The following is a 22,499-nucleotide window of genomic DNA, read 5'->3' on the forward strand; positions in this document are numbered from 1 at the left end:
GACAGTCAATTGCTTGGTGGAAGTAGTAAAAGTGGTCTTACGAGTACAACTTCCCCTCTGGGATGACCATCGACTCCCAGCAGCAACAACAGCAGCGCCAGCAGCAGTAGGCGTTACACGCAAGGATGCATCGGAGGAATCCCAGGCAGGAGAGGACTCGTCAGAATTGCCAGTGACATGGCCTGCAGGACTATTGGCATTCCTGGGGAAGGAGGAAATTGACACTGAGGGAGTTGGTGGGGTGGTTTGCGTGAGCTTGGTTACAAGAGAAAGGGATTTACTGGTCAGTGGACTGCTTCCGCAGTCGCCCAAAGTTTTTGAACTTGTCACTGACTTATGATGAATGCGCTGCAGGTGACGTATAAGGGAGGATGTTCCGAGGTGGTTACCGTCCTTACCCCTACTTATTACAGCTTGACAAAGGCAACACATGGCTTGACAAATGTTGTCCGCATTTCTGTTTAAATACTTCCACACCGAAGAGCTGATTTTTTTGGTATTTTCACCAGGCATGTCAATGGCCATATTCCTCCCACGGACAACAGGTGTCTCCCCGGGTGCCTGACTTAAACAAACCACCTCACCATCAGAATCCTCCTTGTCAATTTCCTCCCCAGCGCCAGCAACACCCATATCCTCCTCATCCTGGTGTACTTCAACACTGACATCTTCAATCTGACTATCAGGAACTGGACTGCGGGTGCTCCTTCCAGCACTTGCAGGGGGCGTGCAAATGGTGGAAGGCGCATGCTCTTCACGTCCAGTGTTGGGAAGGTCAGGCATCGCAACCGACACAATTGGACTCTCCTTGTGGATTTGGGATTTCGAAGAACGCACAGTTCTTTGCTGTGCTTTTGCCAGCTTGAGTCTTTTCATTTTTCTAGCGAGAGGCTGAGTGCTTCCATCCTCATGTGAAGCTGAACCACTAGCCATGAACATAGGCCAGGGCCTCAGCCGTTCCTTGCCACTCCGTGTGGTAAATGGCATATTGGCAAGTTTACGCTTCTCCTCCGACAATTTTATTTTAGATTTTTGAGTCCTTTTTTTACTGATATTTGGTGTTTTGGATTTTACATGCTCTGTACTATGACATTGGGCATCGGCCTTGGCAGACGACGTTGATGGCATTTCATCGTCTCGGCCATGACTAGTGGCAGCAGCTTCAGCACGAGGTGGAAGTGTATCTTGATCTTTCCCTATTTTTGGAACCTCAACATTTTTGTTCTCCATATTTTAATAGGCACAACTAAAAGGCACCTCAGGTAAACAATGGAGATGGATGGATACTAGTATACGTATGGATGACGAGCGACTGCCGACACAGAGGTAGCTACAGCCGTGGACTACCGTACTGCGTCTGCTGCTAATATAGACTGGATGATAATGAGATAAAAAATATATATATATATCACTACTGCAGCCGGACAGGTATATATTATATAATGACGGACCTGCTGGACACTGTCAGCTCAGCACTGCAGACTCCTAAAGTAAGCTACTAGTATCAAGAAGATAGAAAAAAAAAAACACCACGGGTAGGTGGTATACAATTATGGATGGACGAGCGACTGCCGACACAGAGGTAGCTACAGCCGTGGACTACCATACTGCGTCTGCTGCTAATATAGACTGGATGATAATGAGATATAAAATATATATATATATCACTACTGCAGCCGGACAGGTATATATTATATAATGACGGACCTGCTGGACACTGTCAGCTCAGCACTGCAGACTCCTAAAGTAAGCTATTAGTATCAAGAAGATAGAAAGAAAAAAAACACCACGGGTAGGTGGTATACAATTATGGATGGACGAGCGACTGCCAACACAGAGGTAGCTACAGCCGTGGACTACCGTACTGCGTCTGCTGCTAATATAGACTGGATGATAATGAGATAAAATATATATATATATCACTACTGCAGCCGGACAGGTATATATTATATAATGACGGACCTGCTGGACACTGTCAGCTCAGCACTGCAGACTCCTAAAGTAAGCTACTGGTATCAAGAAGATAGAAAAAAAAAAACACCACGGGTAGGTGGTATACAATTATGGATGGACGAGCGACTGCCGACACAGAGGTAGCTACAGCCGTGGACTACCGTACTGCGTCTGCTGCTAATATAGACTGGATGATAATGAGATATAAAATATATATATATCACTACTGCAGCCGGACAGGTATATATTATATAATGATGGACCTGCTGGACACTGTCAGCTCAGCACTGCAGACTCCTAAAGTAAGCTACTAGTATCAAGAAGATAGAAAAAAAAAAAAAACACCACGGGTAGGTGGTATACAATTATGGATGGACGAGCGACTGCCGACACAGAGGTAGCTACAGCCGTGGACTACCATACTGCGTCTGCTGCTAATATAGACTGGATGATAATGAGATATAAAATATATATATATCACTACTGCAGCCGGACAGGTATATATTATATAATGACGGACCTGCTGGACACTGTCAGCTCAGCACTGCAGACTCCTAAAGTAAGCTACTAGTATCAAGAAGATAGAAAAAAAAAATCACCACGGGTAGGTGGTATACAATTATGGATGGACGAGCGACTGCCGACACAGAGATAGCTACAGCCGTGGACTACCGTACTGCGTCTGCTGCTAATATAGACTGGATGATAATGAGATATAAAATATATATATATATCACTACTGCAGCCAGACAGGTATATATTATATAATGACGGACCTGCTGGACACTGTCAGCAGAATGCGTTTATAAAAACACCACACGACGAGTGTTTAACTTTTTCAGGCAGACAATCACAATATACTGGTGGTCAGCAGACAATCACAATATACTGGTGGTCAGTGGTCACTGGTCAGTCACACTGGCAGTGGCACTCTGGCAGCAAAAGTGTGCACTGTACTTAAAATATGTACTCCTGCTATAACTGCTCCCCAGTCTCCCCCACAATTAAGCTGTGTGAGCAGTGAGCACTCAGCACAGTCCGATATACAGTATTACATATGATGCAGCACACTGAGGCTGAGCACAGATATGGTATGTGACTGTGTCACACTGTTTATCGTTTTTTTTCAGGCAGAGAACGGATTAATTAAACTGGTGGTCACTGGTCACACTATCAGCAAGTAGTACTCCTAATATGCTCCCCAAAATTAGTAAATCAAGTGTCTCTAGTACTCTAGTCTAAACGGAGAGGACGCCAGCCACGTCCTCTCCCTATCAATCTCAATGCACGTGTGAAAATGGCGGCGACGCGCGGCTCCTTATATAGAATCCGAGTCTCGCGATAGAATCCGAGCCTCTCGAGAATCCGACAGCGGGATGATGACGTTCGGGCGCGCTCGGGTTAACCGAGCAAGGCGGGAAGATCCGAGTCTGCCTCGGACCCGTGTAAAAAGGCTGAAGTTCGGGGGGGTTCGGTTTCCGAGAAACCGAACCCGCTCATCACTACTTTCAACCCATGAAAGCATGCCTCTGTCAGTGAGGCCACAGTGATTTGCCAGCGGATTCGTCACTGCGGCGGTGGTGTGGTCGGCGGAATACGGCGGAGGTATTAGCGGCATTCTGCAGTGTTTGGAAGCGGAGCGGTACCAATTCAAAAATGGCGCCTCAGCATCATTTTTAAAATTAAAGATAGCCGCCACGAGCTAATCACGCCTCGCTGCATCATCACCCTGTCCCCTCAGGCTGACATATATAGCCAAGGGGAGGCGGCGGCCATGCAAAAGAGCTTAAAGGCCGGCACCTCGCAGGTGAAGACGCTGGAAGCTCTGGGGAGGAGGCAGCCCCCAAGTGGAGACGCCGGAAGCACTGTGAAGGCGGCGGCCATGCAAAAGAGCTTAAAGGCTGCTGCCCCCAGGTGAAGACTCTGACTAATAAAACTTTTTTTTAAAGTGTGGTGTTTTATTTTAATATTTTCTTTACATGTGGACTACAGGTGCCAGCGGGCCCTTTATGTCTGGGCATGCTGGCACTTGTTGTTCTCCAAGGGCCAGCATGCTGGGGCAGGCCTGCTGCGACCTGTAGGCCCCCTGTAAAGAACAATATTAACATATAATGAACCCCGCACCCACTGCCACCAGGGGTGCGGGGCATAGCACTGAGCTATCAGCCCAGTGCTGGTTGTTGCTCGGGAGGGGGGACCCCATTTTTATTTTTTGGGGTCCCCACTTTCCGAGGAATTCCAGCCCTGGGCTGAATGGCTTGGGGGGGCTGATTAATATTATGGCAGGGGGACCCCACACTGAGTGTCTCCCCTGCTATGGCATTATCCCCCCTGCCTGGTGCTGGTTTTAGTGCTGTGTGGGGGACCACACTTCTCCCCCTCTATTGGGGAAGGGGGGTTTACCTGCCAGTGCCTCCCCAGCCACTGAACTCACCGCACGTCACTGGATCTGAGCACTAGAGGTACCAGGCCAGAAATCCACAGAGAGGCACCAGCAGCAGTAGAAGACCTACAAACAGGTTCACAAGGGTAAGTATCAGTGCAGGCTCTAAGTGAGACACCAGGGAAGTATATTTATATTGGATAATTGATTCAGAGAGCAAGAAGATTTGGGTCCTACTCAGAGGAGGATTTATCACAAGGCAATCAAAATGGCTGCTTAGGGCCCTTTTGGTCTCAGGGGGGCTCTGCTGGTCCCAGGGAGCCCTCTGACAAGGCTGCATAAAGGGCATTTCTGGTGGACCATGAGCTTCACCTAAATTATCCGTGAGCTGGGCTAGCTGAATACTCCCGGCAGGCTGTCAGCGATTACACAGCTGTTGAGTGCCGGCTACAGCACATGCCTGTGTCTACCATCCTGCAGTACTGTGTGTGTGACCAGTCATGACACACGTGTGTATGACGTCAGATGCGTAGAGAAAGGAGCCGGGAGGTGCACAGAAAAAAACATGAGGTCTTCCAGTGTACTTTATTACAGTATTTTTTTATTTTATGCTGTATAACATCCACCTACTTCAAATTTCAATCAGGCGGGATGAGGTTGGGGGGTGGGGGTGGACAGTGTTATTTTAAGTGCCGTGTCTATCTAACCCTATCCGTTTGAAAGATAGACAGTGTCTAGTTAGACAGTCAATAGATAGACACCATATATTAGACAGACATTAGGTCGACAGGGTCAAAAGGTCGACATGGAAAAGGTCGTCAGGTCAAAAGGTCGTCATGGTCAAACAGTCGACATGAAAATGGTCGACATAAAAAATATAGACAAATGTTTGTTTGTTTTGTAACATGTTTTTGGATTATTTCATACTTTCTCTATCCATGTCGGCATAGAGTTGGTTATAAACCTTGTGGCGAACGCAGCGAGCCACCGTGCCCAAAGCGTGGCAAGCGAAGCGAGCCCCGCGAGGGTATGCCTTTCTACAATTGGGGGTCCCAGATGACAAAACTATCCACACAAACCACAAAAATGCAAAAAACATGGTGTCTACCTTTTTCATGTCGACCATTTTCATGTCGACCATTTTCACGTCGACCTTTTGACCTGTCAACCTTTTGACCCTGTCGACCTAATGTCTGTCTAACATATGGTGTCTATCTATTGACTGTCTAACTAGACACTATCTATCTTTCATACCGGAACCCTATCTAACATCCACCTACTAAAAACATGGCTGGGGGGAAGGCACACACTGACTGGTGATATATCAAATTGCTATTATACTCTTTTTTCAGTACTACCGTGTATAGGAGATGCCTGCTACAACCAGTGGGGCATGGATATATAGTAAATACAGTCACACTGGCTGTGAGGGGTGCAGTATGGTATGGATACCTGAATTATATATCAGTGCCCCCCCCCTCCATACACACACACACACACACACACACACACACACATACACACGCACTGATTGTAGCAAGTTGCCCATCGCCTATTAGCATGTCCCCCATCCCTTATAATACCCATTATTGCACCCCTCAGTCAGTGACTGTATTGACTATGGGGGTCATTCCGAGTTGATCGCTAGCTGCCGTTGTTCGCAGCCATCAGTGATAAAAAAGCTAATCTGCACATGCGTATGCACCGCAATGCGCATGCGCGATGTACGGGTACAAAGAGCATCGTGGTTTTGCACAGATTCTTGCGAAGCGATCAACTCCGAATGACCCCTATATACTAGTGCTTCTAGGGGGACATTCCGAGTTGATCGCTTGCTAGCAGTTTTTAGCAGCCGTGCAAACGCATTGTCGCCTCCCACCGGGGAGTGTATTTTCGCTTTGCAGAAGTGAGAACGCCTGTGCAGCAGAGTGCCTGCAAAATCATTTTGTGCAAACCAAGACCAGCCCTGTAGTTACTCTTTGTGTGTGTAGAATCTAACGACGGAGGGACGGCTTTTGACGTCACACACCCACCCAGCGTTTTCCCGGCCACGCCTGAATTTTTCCCGACACGCCTGCGTTGTTCTAAGCACTCCCTGAAAACGGTCGGGTGACATCCAGAAACGCCCACTTCATGTCAATCTTCCTGCGTTCGATCGTGCGACTGAAAGCTTCACTAGAACCTGTGCAAAACCACAATGCTCTTTGTACCCGTACATCATGCGTGCGCATTGCGGTGCATACGCATGCGCAGATTAGCCATTTTTTTCACTGATCGCTGCGCTGCAAACAACGGCAGCTAGCGATCAACTCGGAACGACCACCTTAGTGTGACTCCATTATTCGAGGTCTGACAATTAAGTTAGCGAACTTGCCACTGTGCAGTAGCGGATTTACCACTAGGCAACCAAAGCAACCGCAAATGTCCCAGCGGGTCCCTGGGAGCTTGCCAACAGATCATGGAGTCGGAAGGGCATTTCAGACAAAAATGTCTGAGTGCTGGGCTGGCTGAATGCTTCCAGCAGGCTGTCAGTGACTTGATAGTTTCCAGGTGTGATTTTAAGGGCAGCACGGATGGTGTAATGGTTAGCATTACTGCCTCACAGCACTGAGGTCATGGGTGCGATTCCCACCATGGCCCTAACTGTGTGAAGTTTGTATATTCTTCCCGTACTTGCGTGGTTTCCTCCGGGTACTCCGGTTTCCTCCCACAATCAAAAAAACATACTGATAGGTTAATTGGCTCCTAACAAAATTAACCCTAGCGTGAATATGTACATGTGGTAGGGAATATAGATTGTAAGCTCCACTGGGGATGGGACTGATGTGATGGCCAAATATTCTCTGTAAAGCGCTGCGGAGTATGTGTGTGCTACATAAATAACTGGTAATAAATAATAATCAATACACTAGTACAACTACCAACTGCCTACTATAATTGGCTGGGGGCAGATTGAGGAGCATACACTGCCTGTGGGGACGGCATAATGAGTGGGGACCTGTCTGCTACAATTGATGGGGGGGGGGGCACACTGAGGATTGTTTAAGGAAGGGGGGCCCCAAATCTGTGTCTTGCTTAGGGCATACTTGCCTACCTGACCCTCTCCATGAGGGAGAAAATGCTCTGTTCCTGGACTTTCCTGGTAATGTATGATTGCCATCACCTGTGGTGAGCTAGTTAATTGATAAAAAAAGGTGTTTCACCACAGGTGATGGCAATCATACATTACCAGGAAAGTCCAGGAACAGAGTATTTTCTCCCTCATGGAGAGGGTCAGGTAGGCAAGTATGGCTTAGGGCCCCATGAGGTATAAATCCACCTCTGGTCTTACTCCCTACCCGTCCTGGCCGTGCCCCCACATTTCACATATTTTGGATGTACTGTAGGTGGGGATTGTTAAACTTGTTTAAGAGTAATTGAGGGCTGTATAGGCATGAAATTATATAAGGGGTCTTTGATTTGTGATGAGTTAATGGACAGAGCTTTTGCTAGTTAGATTAGCTCCCCCTTGAGGGGTGTTGGTTATGTTTTGTTTTAGCCTATCAGGGTAGGTAGGGGAGGTAACATGGGAAGGATATATATAGATAGAGACAGCAGCAGCACTTCCTTTTGAGTGCCTGGAAAGAGGAGATTAGTGGTCTCCCCTTGTCTTTTCATTTTCTGTCCCTGACACTTCCTTTGCTTTCTCTCTGGTTTATTCTCTCATCTGTTTCTTTCCAGTGCTCTCAATTGTTTTGTATTACAGTCTCTATAGTGTGTTACTGCCTATTATGCCGAAACCCAGGCGCTCCGCTCCCTCCCCGCTGGCTGAATCTGCCTGCCTACTGACCTCCGCCGGGTACCGTGGGTGTGGTGCACGGTCCCCTCCATCTGCTTCCCCATCACCGGTTGGTCCGCCGCCTGCTGCGCTAACCACGGCCTCTGCCCCTGGTGTCGCTGTTCCCGCCGGGTCCCCGCGCGGCTCACCGCCGCATGCTACTTCCGACGGGGCGGCACTGGATGGCAACACTGCATCCCGGTGCCCTGCGGCAGGGCGCGTGGTGCCTGTGGACTCGGCCGGCAGCTCCCATGCCTCTCCACTGGCTGTGCCCGCAGTGCTGGCGGGTACCTCTGCCCCGGCATCTCCCTTGTCCCTGTTAGCCCCCACCTGGGGGCTGTTTTTTCTAGTGCTGACCCTCCTGTGGCTCCATGTGAATGTGGGTGGCCATGCTGCTAATTCCATCCCTAGGCACATGTTGGGAGGTGCAGAAGCGCTACCCGCTGGTCACACTAGCCTACTGCGTTTTATGTCCACCCAGTCGGTGGTGTCGTCTAGCATCGGCATGCCAGGGCAACCCCCCAGTATCCAACCCTGGGTTGGTTTAACAGAATTTTTTGCCCACCGGGATGCTTCTTCCCAGGCTTTCCCAGGCATTATCACGTCCCAACAGCAGGGTTTCCATGGGCCCATGCCGCCGGCCGTTTCCCCATATTTTCCGGCCGTGTTCCCCCATGGTCGTTTAATATGTCGTAGCCTCTAGGGCCACCCGGGTATTATGCGGGTTCACTGCAAGTGGGCGGTTCCCCGTATGCCATTCCCCCATTTTACCAGCAACCCGGTGCCCCCCTTCCGATGCCCGGGGGTCCCTATCAGGCAGGGAGGCCGCCTACTGTTTTTGGGCCCAGTCCATGGGTGCAGACTTATGACATAACTACTGGCGCTTTTCATCCTGCCCTGTCTAGCAGCTCTGGTCCCCCTCTCCCTGCGATAGCATTGCCGCCCAGCCAGTTCCTCTTGCGGGATTTCCGGCATTGGCGGGTGCCTTGGTTAGCACCGCTGCGGAACACCAGGTACTTAACCCTACATTCTCCCCTGAGGCGACTGGCTGTGGAGATCATAGGTCTCGTGAGTTGCTGCAGGTTCATGGAGGAAATCATCAGACCACCCCGAACGGGGCTCCCCTGGCCGCAGAGGTCCCGGTTTCGGATGCGGTGTGTGCTTCGGGTACCAGTGCTGGACAAGACTCCGGATCCGCCAGCTGGGCCTTTTCGCTGATGGTGAGCATGATGTTTCTGATTCCTCCTCTGTTGTCTATTCTTCTGGGTCCTCTGCTGGCAGCGACCGGTCTGACTCTGCCACGCGCCTGCGCAAGATAGCTAGGCTGGTAGCTCGGGCGGTTAAGAAGGAGCTAAGTGGAACCAAGCATCCGCGTACAGCCAAGACCCCGTCCGAGGTGCCTGGTTTCTCTGACATGATCCACTGCGCTAACATGGCAGTCACTAGGGGTTTGAGAAAAAGTTTGAAGGATAGGATTAAAAAGGGAAAATTTGTTGACCTCTTTCCAATCACAGCAGAAAAGGGCTCATGCTGAGGCTAAGAAGGCAGGGGCCTCCAGCGAAAATTCCTTTCGTAACTATCAACAATGGTTACGCGGTTTCTTGATTTATTTTGGCCTGCTACTTGGACAGCAGGCCGGGAGAATACAAGTACGCTGTCAAGTATTTGTTTTTGGTCAACGAAACCCTCATACAGTATTAAAGGTTACGTGTGGAGGCAGTACGATACCAAGTTCAGGGAGAAGCACGTTGAGACCAAGGTCCTGCCTTTGGGTTGTAAGGATGTGGAGGTTTGGTTGGAATTCACCAACCAGGACAGGCAGCAGGTCGAGGCCCCTTTCAAAAAGTATTTTTCTGGCGGCAGGAGGGGTACAGGCTCCTCAGCTAAGGGTAAATGTTTCGCGTTTAATGACTCCAAGTACGACAGGAGGGGGCGAAATGCCATTCAGGGGGACCCCACCAATAGTGCTTAGTACAGCACCTTCGCCTATAATCGTGTCGGAACCGTCGAAGTGGCTAGTGCATTACCCACATTCTGCCGATGCCGGGTTTTTATTTGACGGCTTCCGTTACGGTTTCAAGTTGCCCATACCCGATTCAGTTTTGGTAGTGTCCCGCAGGAATTTGTAGTCTGCTCTGGATTCGCCGCAAATGGTTTGGCAGAAGGTGGACACGGAGGTGGAATTGGGCTGGATGTGCAGCCCTTTTTCCTGTGTACCTTTGCCCGACTTGTGCATCTCCCCTTTGGGGGTCGTGCCCAAGAAGGTTCCAGGCAAATTCCGTCTGATCCAGCAATTGTCTTACCCATGCGGTGGTTCCGTTAATGACGCCATTCCTGATGAGTACTGTAGGGTGCGTTATCAACTTTTCGATAAAGCTCTAGAGCTGGTTTGGGGATTTGGTGAACACGCCTTGCTGGCTAAGCTGGACATCGAGTCGGCTTTCCGACTCCTCCCTTTACACCCCAGTTAATTTCGGTTCATGGGTTTTATGGGTCATATTACATTGACAGGTGCCTGCCCATGGGGTGTTCTATTTCTTGCGCCTATTTTGAGAAATTCAGTAGTTTTTTACACTGGTCCGTCCAGGAGAGCACAGGCCATGTTGGTACTGCTCATTATTTAGACGACTTTCTCTTTATAGGCCCCAGAGATAGCGAAGTTTGCCTGCACGTTTTTTGGTCTGCATCCATTTTGTTTCTGAGTTTGGGAGCTCCCATCGCGGCGGACAAGACTGAGGGCCCCACGTGTCGCCTTTCCTATCTTGGTACCGAAGTCGACATGGCTGTGGGTTGTTGTCATAATCCAGAAAACATGATCCATAAGCTGTTGATTTTGATTGGAGATTGTTTGGTCAGGACCAGGGTCAGGCTCTGTCAGGTTCAGTCCCTGTTGGGTTCCTTCAATTTCACCTGTAGGTTCATACCGATGGGCAGGGTTTTTTGCCGGAAATTGGAGAGGGCCACAGCTGGGGTGAACAAGCTGCATCACACCATCCGCCTGTCTCGGGAGATTAAGGACGACCTTAGAACATGGGCATCATTTTTGGAACACTTTAATAGGGAGTTGTTATGGCCCCTTCCTCCAGTATCCAGCCCCCATCTCCAGCTCTTTACTGCGGGTTCCTCGGGCTTTGGTGCCTTTTTCACGGGTGAGTGGTGTGTTGCTCCTTGGCCCCAGTCTTGGGTAGTGCAAGGTTTCACCGCAAATTTGCTGTTGCTCGAAATGTTCCCAATCATTGTGGCCACCTCGATTGGCTAATCAGACGATAATTTTTTAGTGTGACAATTTGGTGGTGGTTCGTGCAGTAAACAATCAAAGATCCTCCTCCCCTCAGGCTTTACATTTGCTGTGCCTCCTGGTCCTGACCTGCTTGCGCTTTAACATCCGCTTCACGGCCAGGCATGTTTCCGTTGACAACGGTATTGCGGATGCTTTATCGCGTTTCAATTTCCGGATATTTCGGGAGTTTCGGGAGTTAGCCCCGGGAGCCTCGGCTCTCGGTCTGACTTGTCCACATTCTGTCTGGCAGATTGTAGAATAGGCCTGAGGTGGTTGGCGGTGAGATCGTTGGCATCTTCTACTGCACTCAAACTCTTTGCCTCTTACTCATTTTTGCCTTCACTTGGGTCCGTTTTTCTGTGGTTAATATTTTGTTGTGTTTCCTTTTTTTAGTCATGCATGCTAACCATTAGGTTATTCTCTTTTACAGACCCTCATTTTTCATCTTCCCAGGTTTGGGTGGTGGGCCATTCCTCCATTTTTTGGGTGGAGCGTCACCCCTTAGCTGCATGGACCGCTGAGTTGTTAGGCACTCAGAGTGTTAGGTGGCTCTGTGTTAGGGATTTTCGGTGGTCTGATTTATTGTCGTTGCTTTTTGACAAAGAGCGGTGTTGGAATCGTCCAGACGTTGTTATACTTCACCTAGGGGGTAACGACATAGGCCAGAGGAAAGGTATTGATTTGAGGCTTCAGGTCAAGGAGGATTTGTGTCTCTTACGCGCCCGATGGCCTGATGTTTGTGTCATGTGGTCTGACATAGTTCCTAGGATGCAGTGGAGGGGTTCCATCAGCCTGTTTGCAATTGATAAGGCCCAGAAGAAGGTTCATTTTGCAGTTTATAAATTTGTTAAGGTTAGAGGTGGTTTTGCCGTGCGGCACCCATTGCTGTTGACTGAGAATCCTTTGTATTTTAGGAGGGACGGGGTCCATTTGTCTGAGGCTGGTTTGGAGGTTTTTCTTCGGACTATTTTTTCTGTTTGGTCTAGTTCCAGTTTGTAGTTTTCTTGGTGCTGGATGGCGGACTGCGGTTCTGTTAGGCCATTTAACAATGGGGTTAGAACCTAGCATTGGCGGGAAGGCGCTTTTGACCAGCAGCCACATGGAGCATAAGTGGTCTTTGAGGGGCACATACCCTTTCCAAGGACGGCTAGTGAGTTCTACCCGTACGGGGGGACGATGGGCATTTTCTATAGGAAATGGTCATGCTATGCCATAGAGAAGGGTGGTGTTGCCTTCTCAATGCAGGTTATGCTTTTGGCCGGATGAGGCATTTTAGTTGCCTCAAATTATAGAAGTGGGGGCGTTTAAGTCGCGCCATTATTGTATAACATCAATTGGCTAGAGCTGGCCATCAAGCGTTTTCCTTGCCATCCCTTACCAGAAGGGTCATTCCATTTAATAAATACTTAATGACCTTTTAAACTTACGCAGTTGTTGTCCATGTCTTATTTTGTCTGTGTCATTATTTTAGAGATAAGCTAACTTATTGGTTGTACAAAGGTAATCACAGTAAATCAATAGACGCCTTATAATTTCCTATGTCCAATGAAAATATGCAGCAACCGCCTGTCTTTTTGATTAACAATACATTGCTAGACTCATCCAGATATAACATTACAATGACAGGAAAGACAGGTAAGGAATTGCTGTAGAACATTATTTTGAGGCCACACAGAGCATGTTTCAGAAAATATCTAATATAATCTATGCTATTTAATCTACCGAATTTAACACCCCCACTGACTATAGCAGGCAGTCCCTCACTGTAAAAAAATATACAAACACATCTGTATGTTTTCCATAGATATTTCCAGAGGTTAAAGTGAACCGGAACGGGGTGCAACTACAGTATGTCAGTTCCATTTGGAGACGGAACCAGTTCCGCCTCCTCCAGCTCACCCAACTCAGAATGTGACCCCGGAGCCGCAGGGAGATGCCAAGTGTCCACTGAGATTGTGTTACCAGTGGGCACCGACTCCTTCCCTTCAGTGGCAACCGGAGGGTAGCATCTAGCTACCTTTTGTGAAAAGGACCTTTCCCATGAGCCCATAGCCGGATTAAGACCATGGGGGGCCCGGGGCACTTAAGAGAGTGGGGCCCCTAATAGAGAAGGCAGAATATATATATATATATATATATATATATATATATATATATATGTGTGAAGCAATAGAGGATAGCGCCTAGATACACCCGATAGGACACTTTATAAAATAAAGTTATCTGAATTATTAGTTATCCTATTTTAACATAATATGACACACCTCATATGTGAATGAGTGGCGGCTCTCACACAGTATAAGGATAGAGATCAGAAAATGAAGTAAATAAGAGCGCCTAATAGTGTTAGTGTGGAAATTTATATATAAAAGATAACTTAGCTCAATAAAACTTTCAGCCTGATGATTCTCAGAGGTAAAACATGTAAAAGAGAGATAAAAGCAACATAGTGTGTACTGTTTTCAAACGTTTTTCAAAGATACAAGCATTAGGAACTTTGCTGGTTCCAATAATTTGATGTAATAAAAACAGTAACAATTTATTAAACAATAATCCTGTCACAGCCACAGGTGGTAGGTAAAAACAGTTAAAAGAATATATCTCGTCTGATCATAAGTGTAGGTAGCACACGTACAAAATCAAATATTATAAACAGCTTATCTGTCCGCATATGGAAAAACCATAGATAGAGAATCTGCCTGAATACTTCTTTTATCTATGGTTTTTCCATATGCGGACAGATAAGCTGTTTATAATATTTGATTTTGTACGTGTGCTACCTACACTTATGATCAGACGAGATATATTCTTTTAACTGTTTTTACCTACCACCTGTGGTTGTGACAGGATTATCGTTTAATAAATTGTTACTGTTTTTATTACATCAAATTATTGGAACCAGCAAAGTTCCTAATGCTTGTATCTTTGAAAAACGTTTGAAAACAGTACACACTATGTTGCTTTTATCTCTCTTTTACATGTTTTACCTCTGAGAATCATCAGGCTGAAAGTTTTATTGAGCTAAGTTATCTTTTATATATAAATTTCCACACTAACACTATTAGGCGCTCTTATTTACTTCATTTTCTGATATATATATATATATATATACACACACACACACACACACACACACACCCAGGGCCTCGCAGGGACTAGTAGGGTACAACACAAGCCTAGAGCCGGCTGTATACCATGCCCCTTGTCAGCCTCACATACCCACTCCCCTGTGCCTCCTGTACCTGACACCCCTTTGGTCCCCGTCCCTCCACTGTATATCCCAGAGGAGGTCCCTTCCCAGGTGCGGGGGTTAGGAGGGAGTTTATGGGGTGTGAATGTGGGAGACAGTGGGAGTAGGATGTGTGGTGGGGTTAGAGAATTTGGGTGTATGTGGGGTGATCACGGGGACTAGGCTGTGGGGTGTAGAGGATTATGGGGTGTATGTGGGGGAATAGGGTGTGTGGCAGGGGTAGAGGGTTATGGGGTGTATTGTATGGGGGGACTGGAGTAGGGTATGTTGGGAGGTAGAGCGCTATGGGATGTATGCGCCCTGCACTCCCGTCCCCCCTGCCACACCGCAGATCGGATCTCTCTTCCGATCCGATCTGCGGTGCTGTGCTCCCCGGATCCCGTCCTCACTGCAGCAGCAGCTGCGCACAGACAGGACAGCTGAGCTGAGCGACGGCTCAGCTGTCCAATAAAGTATGAATGAAGCAGCCTGCCGCTTAGTCATTGGCTGGGCACGCAGGCTGTTTCATTGATACATTATTGGACAGCTGAGCCGTCGCTCAGCTGTCCTGTCTGTGCGCAGCTGCTGCTGCAGTGAGGACGGGAGCCGGGGAGCACAGCACCGCAGATCGGATCGGAAGAGAGATCCGATCTGCGGTGTGGCAGGGGGCCCTTTTGGAAAGGGGGGCCCGGGGTACGTATCCCCCGGGCCCTCCCCTTAATCCGGCTCTGCATGAGCCCCTGGGTCTATCTAACAAACTATTTGGAATAGTAACCTGTGGCGAGCAAAGCGGCGCGAGACACAGAGCCAGAAGCATGGCGAGCAAAGTGAGCTCGCGAGGGAACAATGGTGCAGAGATAAAACACAAAAACCTCAAACAAACAGAAAATGGATAAAACATTAAGGTTCTGTAAGGGCAGAAGTTATCTACTGCCCTCTCGTGCTGTCACTTCCTAGTCCTGATAACGAAGGGCACATCGATACAACCGCAGCCTGAGGCAGGAGCTCACTCCTAATCTCACTCCATCACTCCTGGGGACATAAGGAGCACTGTATAAGGGACACCAATACTGTGGGCTCTACATAAAGGGCACTACAACTGTGGGCACTACCACTGCAGTGGGCATTGCATAAGGGGTACTATTACTGAGGGCACTGTGTAAAGGGCTCTACTGCTGTTGGCATTATGTGTATTTGGGGTGCTACTACTGTGGGCTTTGTGTATAAGGGGCACTAATGTGTGCCATTACATGAATAAGGGACACTACTATGTGGTGTAATGTGAATAAGATTGTGCTACTGTGTGGCATAAATTGAATTGCGGATACTATTGGGTGAACATAGCCCTTTTTTTTTTGAGGCCACCCCCCTTTTTTGCGGCACGCACAATCCCTTTATTGCACAGGCGTGTGTGTGTGGGTGGGTTGGGGGGGGTGAGTTCCACCACCTCTCTAGGACCACTTTAAGCACTGGATGTTTTTAAAGTAAAAAGCACATTACAGAGTGGTTGGAATCATACAATCAGCACCGAATCCAAAAAAGGTCTTGAAAATAAAGTTACAAATCCATACCTCCCAAATGTCCTGATTTTGGTGGGTCAGTCACGTTTTTATGGGACTGACCGCTGTCCCACCCCAGTGGCAAACGCAGGATTTAGCAAGGGGGGTTTCCACCGTGGTGTGAGTATATGCATGTATACAGAGTGTGTGTGTGTGTATGTATGTATGTATATCTTGTTTGCTCACCTTGAAAAAGGGGCGGCTTATGCCCCGAAACGTTGGAATGCAAATTGATATTATGATCTATTAAAAAGCACTTTTTTCACATCAACTCAAGACTCTGAGTGCCGCTGTATGGATTAGAGGTGTTGGTAACTATGGAGTTCCAGATGGCACCGGAGCATAATATCACCAGATAGGTGAGTGCCGATCCGCTTGTAGCAACTATGTATGTATATATATATATATATATATATATATATACATATACTGTGTGTGTATGTATATATATATATATATATATATATATACTGTGTGTGTGTGTGTGTGTGTGTGTATATATATATATAAATATATATATTGTGTGAAAAAAAGGTGCAAACAGCGCTACAACCTGAATACAATATAACCAGATATCCCTAAATTGGGAGATAAATATATTACACAAGTAACAGTGCAAAACCGTATTATTAATAACACTCCCAAATGAATGGTGTCGCAACCAGATTTCAAAATGTCCAATTCCCAAGGGAACTTAGTGTTCAAATTTGTTCTAGTGGTAAAACAGTTGCGCCTTCAGTGTTTGTGAATAAAGCTTTGTGAATCCTTTAGTGGTAGTAAAAGTATGCGTACCAGACATATGTAGAAAATTCGCTTTGTTTAAAAAGTCTTTGCATCTGGATGTTCTTTATTCGCACTGTCTCTCCATTCCCATCCGTCCGGTCATTGGTGTGGAGTTTGTACGTATATGCAAAAAGACAGTGTGTCAATGTGCTGCTCTTTTATAAGAGTGACTGAGTGCTATTTTTGTGCAAAATTAGCAGTAAAGTGAATATGTGCAAAGAGAGGTGCTGTGAGTGCTTTGTAAAAAGCATATAAGCAAATAAAGATGAGTTTTTAAAACTTGTAGTGTGCTGATTCCCTTTTTCCTTAGGTAATGTGCTTATATACCATTTTTTTAAAAGGTGCAGCACCAAGTATCTCAGTGTTTCAATGAGAGATATGTAAATATGAGGCACTTACATCTATAATTGCCATGGATTAAAAAGATGCTGCCATCATTCCGTCATCAGGTCTATAAACCTTTAAAAAAAGTCCCATGTGGGAAGGAAAGGCCTCTGATAGTGCAGTATTATTTAAAAAACATTTAATAATACACAAAACGACAGAAACACATAAATGGACTCGTACAATTTAAAAGTTCATATAAGCTTATCTGTATATTTCCTCAGATAGGAGCGGAGTGCCGGTGTGTGCCCAACGCGTTTCGTCCCTTAAAACATCTCTGGGACTTGACCCCTGAGAAGTATACAGATAAGCTTATATGAACTTTTAAATTGTACGAGTCCATTTATGTGTTTCTGTCGTTTTGTGTATTATTAAATGTTTTTTAAATAATACTGCACTATCAGAGGCCTTTCCTTCCCACATGGGACTTTTTTTAAAGGTTTATTGACCTGATGACGGAATGATGGCAGCATCTTTTTAATCCATGGCAATTATAGATGTAAGTGCCTCATATTTACATATCTCTCATTGAAACACTGAGATACTTGGTGCTGCACCTTTTAAAAAAAATGGTATATAAGCACATTACCTAAGGAAAAAGGGAATCAGCACACTACAAGTTTTAAAAACTCATCTTTATTTGCTTATATGCTTTTTACAAAGCACTCACAGCACCTCTCTTTGCACATATTCACTTTACTGCTAATTTTGCACAAAAATAGCACTCAGTCACTCTTATAAAAGAGCAGCACATTGACACACTGTCTTTTTGCATATACGTACAAACTCCACACCAATGACCGGACGGATGGGAATGGAGAGACAGTGCGAATAAAGAACATCCAGATGCAAAGACTTTTTAAACAAAGCGAATTTTCTACATATGTCTGGTACGCATACTTTTACTACCACTAAAGGATTCACAAAGCTTTATTCACAAACACTGAAGGCGCAACTGTTTTACCACTAGAATAAATATATATATATATATATAGATACATACATGAATACATATATATATATATATACAGTATATATATATATATATATACACACACACATACATACATAGCACACGCATTCATACATACACAAACATACATATATACATAACACAAGCACACACACATACATACAAATTTCATATACAGTATACATACTGTATATGTTATACTTACATACAGTACCACCAGGGCATAGGAGGCAGGGGCAAACCAGCGGCACTGTGTAAGGACACAGCCAGCAACTCCCCCCAGACATTCTCTACTGCAGCAGGTCCGCGATTGCGATCGCGGCTTTTACTGAGACGGAGACACTGCAGTCTCCGTCTCAAAAATAAAAAAGTTGTCTCATCAGGGGGGGTTTCCAGGTACTCGGAAACCCTCCCTGTGTGCGCGAGTGCACCCACGGGTCGCAGTGTCCCGAATTGGGGGGGGGGGGGGGGGAGTTGGGAGACCCTCTGTCACCAGCTGCTCTGATTAGCAGAGCAGCGGTGAATAGACGGTGTGTACATGTGCACGATGTCTGTTCACTGGGAGAGAGGGACAAGTGGCATGCCAGCTGCTCACAGAACATTGGGCATGCCCCCATATTGGCGAAAATGGGGGCATGGCCCGCGATCGTGACATCCTCTGTGAGTCCACGCCCCTACCAAGAGGCAATGCCCCCTAATTCCGGTGTCCCTCCAAACACCTTTCTAAAGTTGGGAGGAATGCAAATCAGGCAACTGACAACCATTAGGCGTCAAAGGTTCTTAACTGCAGAAATTTCCAAAACAAAATGTGTTTACAGTGTCTTCTCCTACCACTATAAAATGACATCACCCCCTATACATACTGGGGCTAACTCAGATGTGGTTGGAGTTGGTATCACTGCTGCTTACATAGAAACAGCAGCAAAACCACTAATATGTTCACGCTTCGCCTTCCTGCTGACTTACTGATCAGACTGCATCCGAGGACGCAGTATCGTATCATCCCCGGAAACCATCGGCCGGCTATGTGACTCGTGGGGTCGCCCAAGCCAGCCGCTGCAAGTCTTATACAGAGGCCAGGAGATCTTCGTCTTCTGATTGAGATCATGGCCTCTTTCCTACCCCACAATGGCAGCAACATGCATCCATTTGGAGAAATGGAGGCCATCGCCACCACATCCCCACCCACAAATGGCATCAGATTGTCAGTCACTGACAGTCCGGAATCGATTAGCATACATCATCGCAGGACCTGTTCGCGCATGTAGAGCAATGCCAGCTACAACTGAATTACCTCCACTATACAGCTCCCCAGACTGTAGGGTACCACCCTAGTATACATACTGTAATAACAGAGAAAGCTCTGTGCTAGGTGGGTATCAGTGACAGATGAGGATGACCACAGGCAGCCCTCAAATTCTGTCTATGGGAAATAGGACAGAAATACAGAATAAAGCACATTATGTACCAGATACAGTACAGAGGAGACAACATAACCAGCTGTAACTACACATCACATAATAAGGGAGATGGCAGTCCTTGGGAAGCTGTGAGGAAGGGAACCTGTGCTGCATGCTGGGACTTGTCGTTCTCCACCAGCCATTCTCAGCCTACAGTAGTAATAAGTGACCAAGCTAGCAGTGAGTTGAAAAGTCAAATCCATTTTATGTCGAGCTCCCTGCCAGCCAGCAGCCCAGCACCATATTACCAGAGACGACCACACAACTTACCCAGCACAGCAGCTCTCTCTCCTCGGACAGTCCACCACTAGCAAATCACCCAGATAAATCCGCTTCAGTTAATGTACTCCCCCCTCCCGGGATACTTGCCCGTTCCTACCCCAACAGCCAATCTACCACCCTGCCGACTATCCAAGTCTGCTTGCACCCCCCACAGCTGCTCATCACCTACTCTTCTTCAATCCACTTCTCTACCTGATAAGTCACGTACAGCACACTGTGAGAGTGTACTGTGAAGAGGAGAGAGAGATGGGATGTGTGAAGTAAAAATGCACTCCATTAAATACAGTAGCTCTGTCTGCAGGCCCCCTGGAAGTGTCTGCTTGGGTTGCTTTGCGGTAAATTCGCTATTGGTGACAGCAACACTGACTTTGTAAATATAATGGTAGTGGGAGAGAGTGAATGGGGTATAGTCTGATAAGACTGCGATGGTGCGGTAACTGTGGCCATGCCTCAGGACAATAGCCCTGCTTACCCTCCCCTATAATTGCCACTGCGAATGTCCTGAGCTGCTGCTGTTATGTGCTGCTGATATACTGTCTTGCTACTGCTGTACTGAGCTACTTATGTGCTGTCCTGCTGCTTACTGTATGTAATGAACTGCTGCTGTGCTGTCCTGCTGCTTCTGTACTGAGCTGCTGAAGTACTATACTCTAGGACAAACTCTTGGAAGGATTGCAGAGCATAGTGGCATCACAAGGGGGGTGAGGCACGCACCCGGGTGTCACACAAAAGTGCCGGTTCCTGCTCAGTGACAGAAGCCGGGTTCTGCACTGTAACATTACATGCAGCAGCCAGCTCCTGTCAGCATGTAAAGCTGGTACTCCAGACAAAGCAGTCTCCGGGGGCATTCCGGACTACTGAGTGATAGAAATGGTGGTCAGGACTCATAACAATGCCCCATCCCGCAAAGCCACACACCTTTTTAGTGTCCGCATCCCTGTGCTGTGAAGCCATACCCCCTTTTAGTAGCCACGCCTCTGAGCCACCTTTTGGAGGCCTCCGCACCTGGTGTCAAAAAAGTAGTAAGTGATACCACTTGCAGAGCATAACATGTATACTTGCTATAACACTACTGTTCACACTGGCATGCAAACTTTATCTAAACTTCCCATGTAATGTATATTTTTACGATTACATTTGCACTATAACACTTCTTCTGTGTTTATACTGCAGTGCTACATCTGGACACTCCAGTGGATCACCTTGACTTCTTCTCCTTTAGAGATACAGAGTTTACTCCAGCTTCGACCCCGCAGCACCAGTGTCAGAAATTGGAAAGTTATGAATCCAATGGAGACTATAGGGTGGATGCTCCAAAGGGCACTTCATCCAATGAACACCTGCAGCAGATCATCCAGATGGGGCCAATTAAGTTCTCCTAGTCTGAGCTCTTCACTGTCTCTGGACTTGGTGGTTGTGTATGAAATTGACTTAATTGACAAAAGCTCATAAATTTATGCCGTTCTACAATGCAGTTCTAAAGAATAAGCAACATTTTGATTGTTACAGTTTGTATGTAGTAGTTTACAGAACTCAACGTTAATATAGCATACTGTACTTCCTAACATGACCCATTCTAGGAGGGACAAAATGCTCTTTTCCTGGACTTCCTTGTTAATGTATTATTGCTGTCGCCAACATTTTACCCTCCAACATTTTACACATAAAAATCGGTACAAATTAGAAAAGGGGGCATAGCCACACCTTTTCCTATACTTTCAATGGAAGTTTGGAGAGCCAAAAATCGCTACAGACCATAAAAAAAAAGGTACTGTACCTGCTAAAAAGGTACAGCTGGAGGCTATGCATCACCTGTGTTAAGCTAGTTAGTTTATAAGAAAGGTGTTTCAACACAAGTGATGGCAATCATAAATCATAAATTAAGAGGCTTGTGCCATCCTGGAGAACAAGTAATGTAACCAAAGTTCAGGATGTATATGTTCAACATTTAACAATTAAACATTAACAGAATGTCTACATGTCATAATGATATTGGGGGTAATTCATTTAGCACATCAACAATCAGTTTCTCTTACATGCGGGGGGACGCCCAGCACAAGGCTAGTCCGCCCTGCATGTCAGACCCTAGCTCCCCCAAACACAGGTACAAAAGCATCGCACAGCGGCGATGCTTTTGTACCTGACAAGTAGCTCCCTGCCAGTGCGCAGGAGCTAACCACTGCGGCCCAGTCCACAGCAGCTGCGTGTGATGTCATGCAGCTGCTGCGGTCCCCCCCCCAATGGTACAGACCATGCCCCACTAACGGCATTCTAACACCATGGGCCCGTCCCCTCCCACGCTGCAACCGCCTCTGCCTGTCAATCAGGCAGAGGCGATTGGACCCGTGAGATGCTTTCACATCTCACTGGCTGCACATGCACAATGCGCCCGCCGC

The 22,499-nt window shown here is 46.9% G+C and overlaps 1 protein-coding gene across 2 annotated transcripts in view; it reads left to right on the forward strand.

Moving 5' to 3' along the window:
- Positions 1 to 22,078, forward strand: part of GFY (golgi associated olfactory signaling regulator) — a 387,029-nt gene extending 364,951 nt beyond the window's left edge. For both annotated transcript variants that reach the window (XM_063942895.1, XM_063942896.1), the window contains one exon: positions 21,277 to 22,078. In XM_063942895.1, the coding sequence (XP_063798965.1) occupies positions 21,277 to 21,485 (209 nt within the window). In that variant the 3' untranslated portion in view covers positions 21,486 to 22,078. The remainder of the gene's footprint in view (positions 1 to 21,276) is intronic.
- The last annotated feature ends 421 nt before the right edge of the window (positions 22,079 to 22,499 follow it).

This window comes from Pseudophryne corroboree, chromosome 10, assembly GCF_028390025.1.
Source record: "Pseudophryne corroboree isolate aPseCor3 chromosome 10, aPseCor3.hap2, whole genome shotgun sequence".
In the NCBI taxonomy this organism is placed as follows: Eukaryota; Metazoa; Chordata; class Amphibia; order Anura; family Myobatrachidae; genus Pseudophryne; species Pseudophryne corroboree.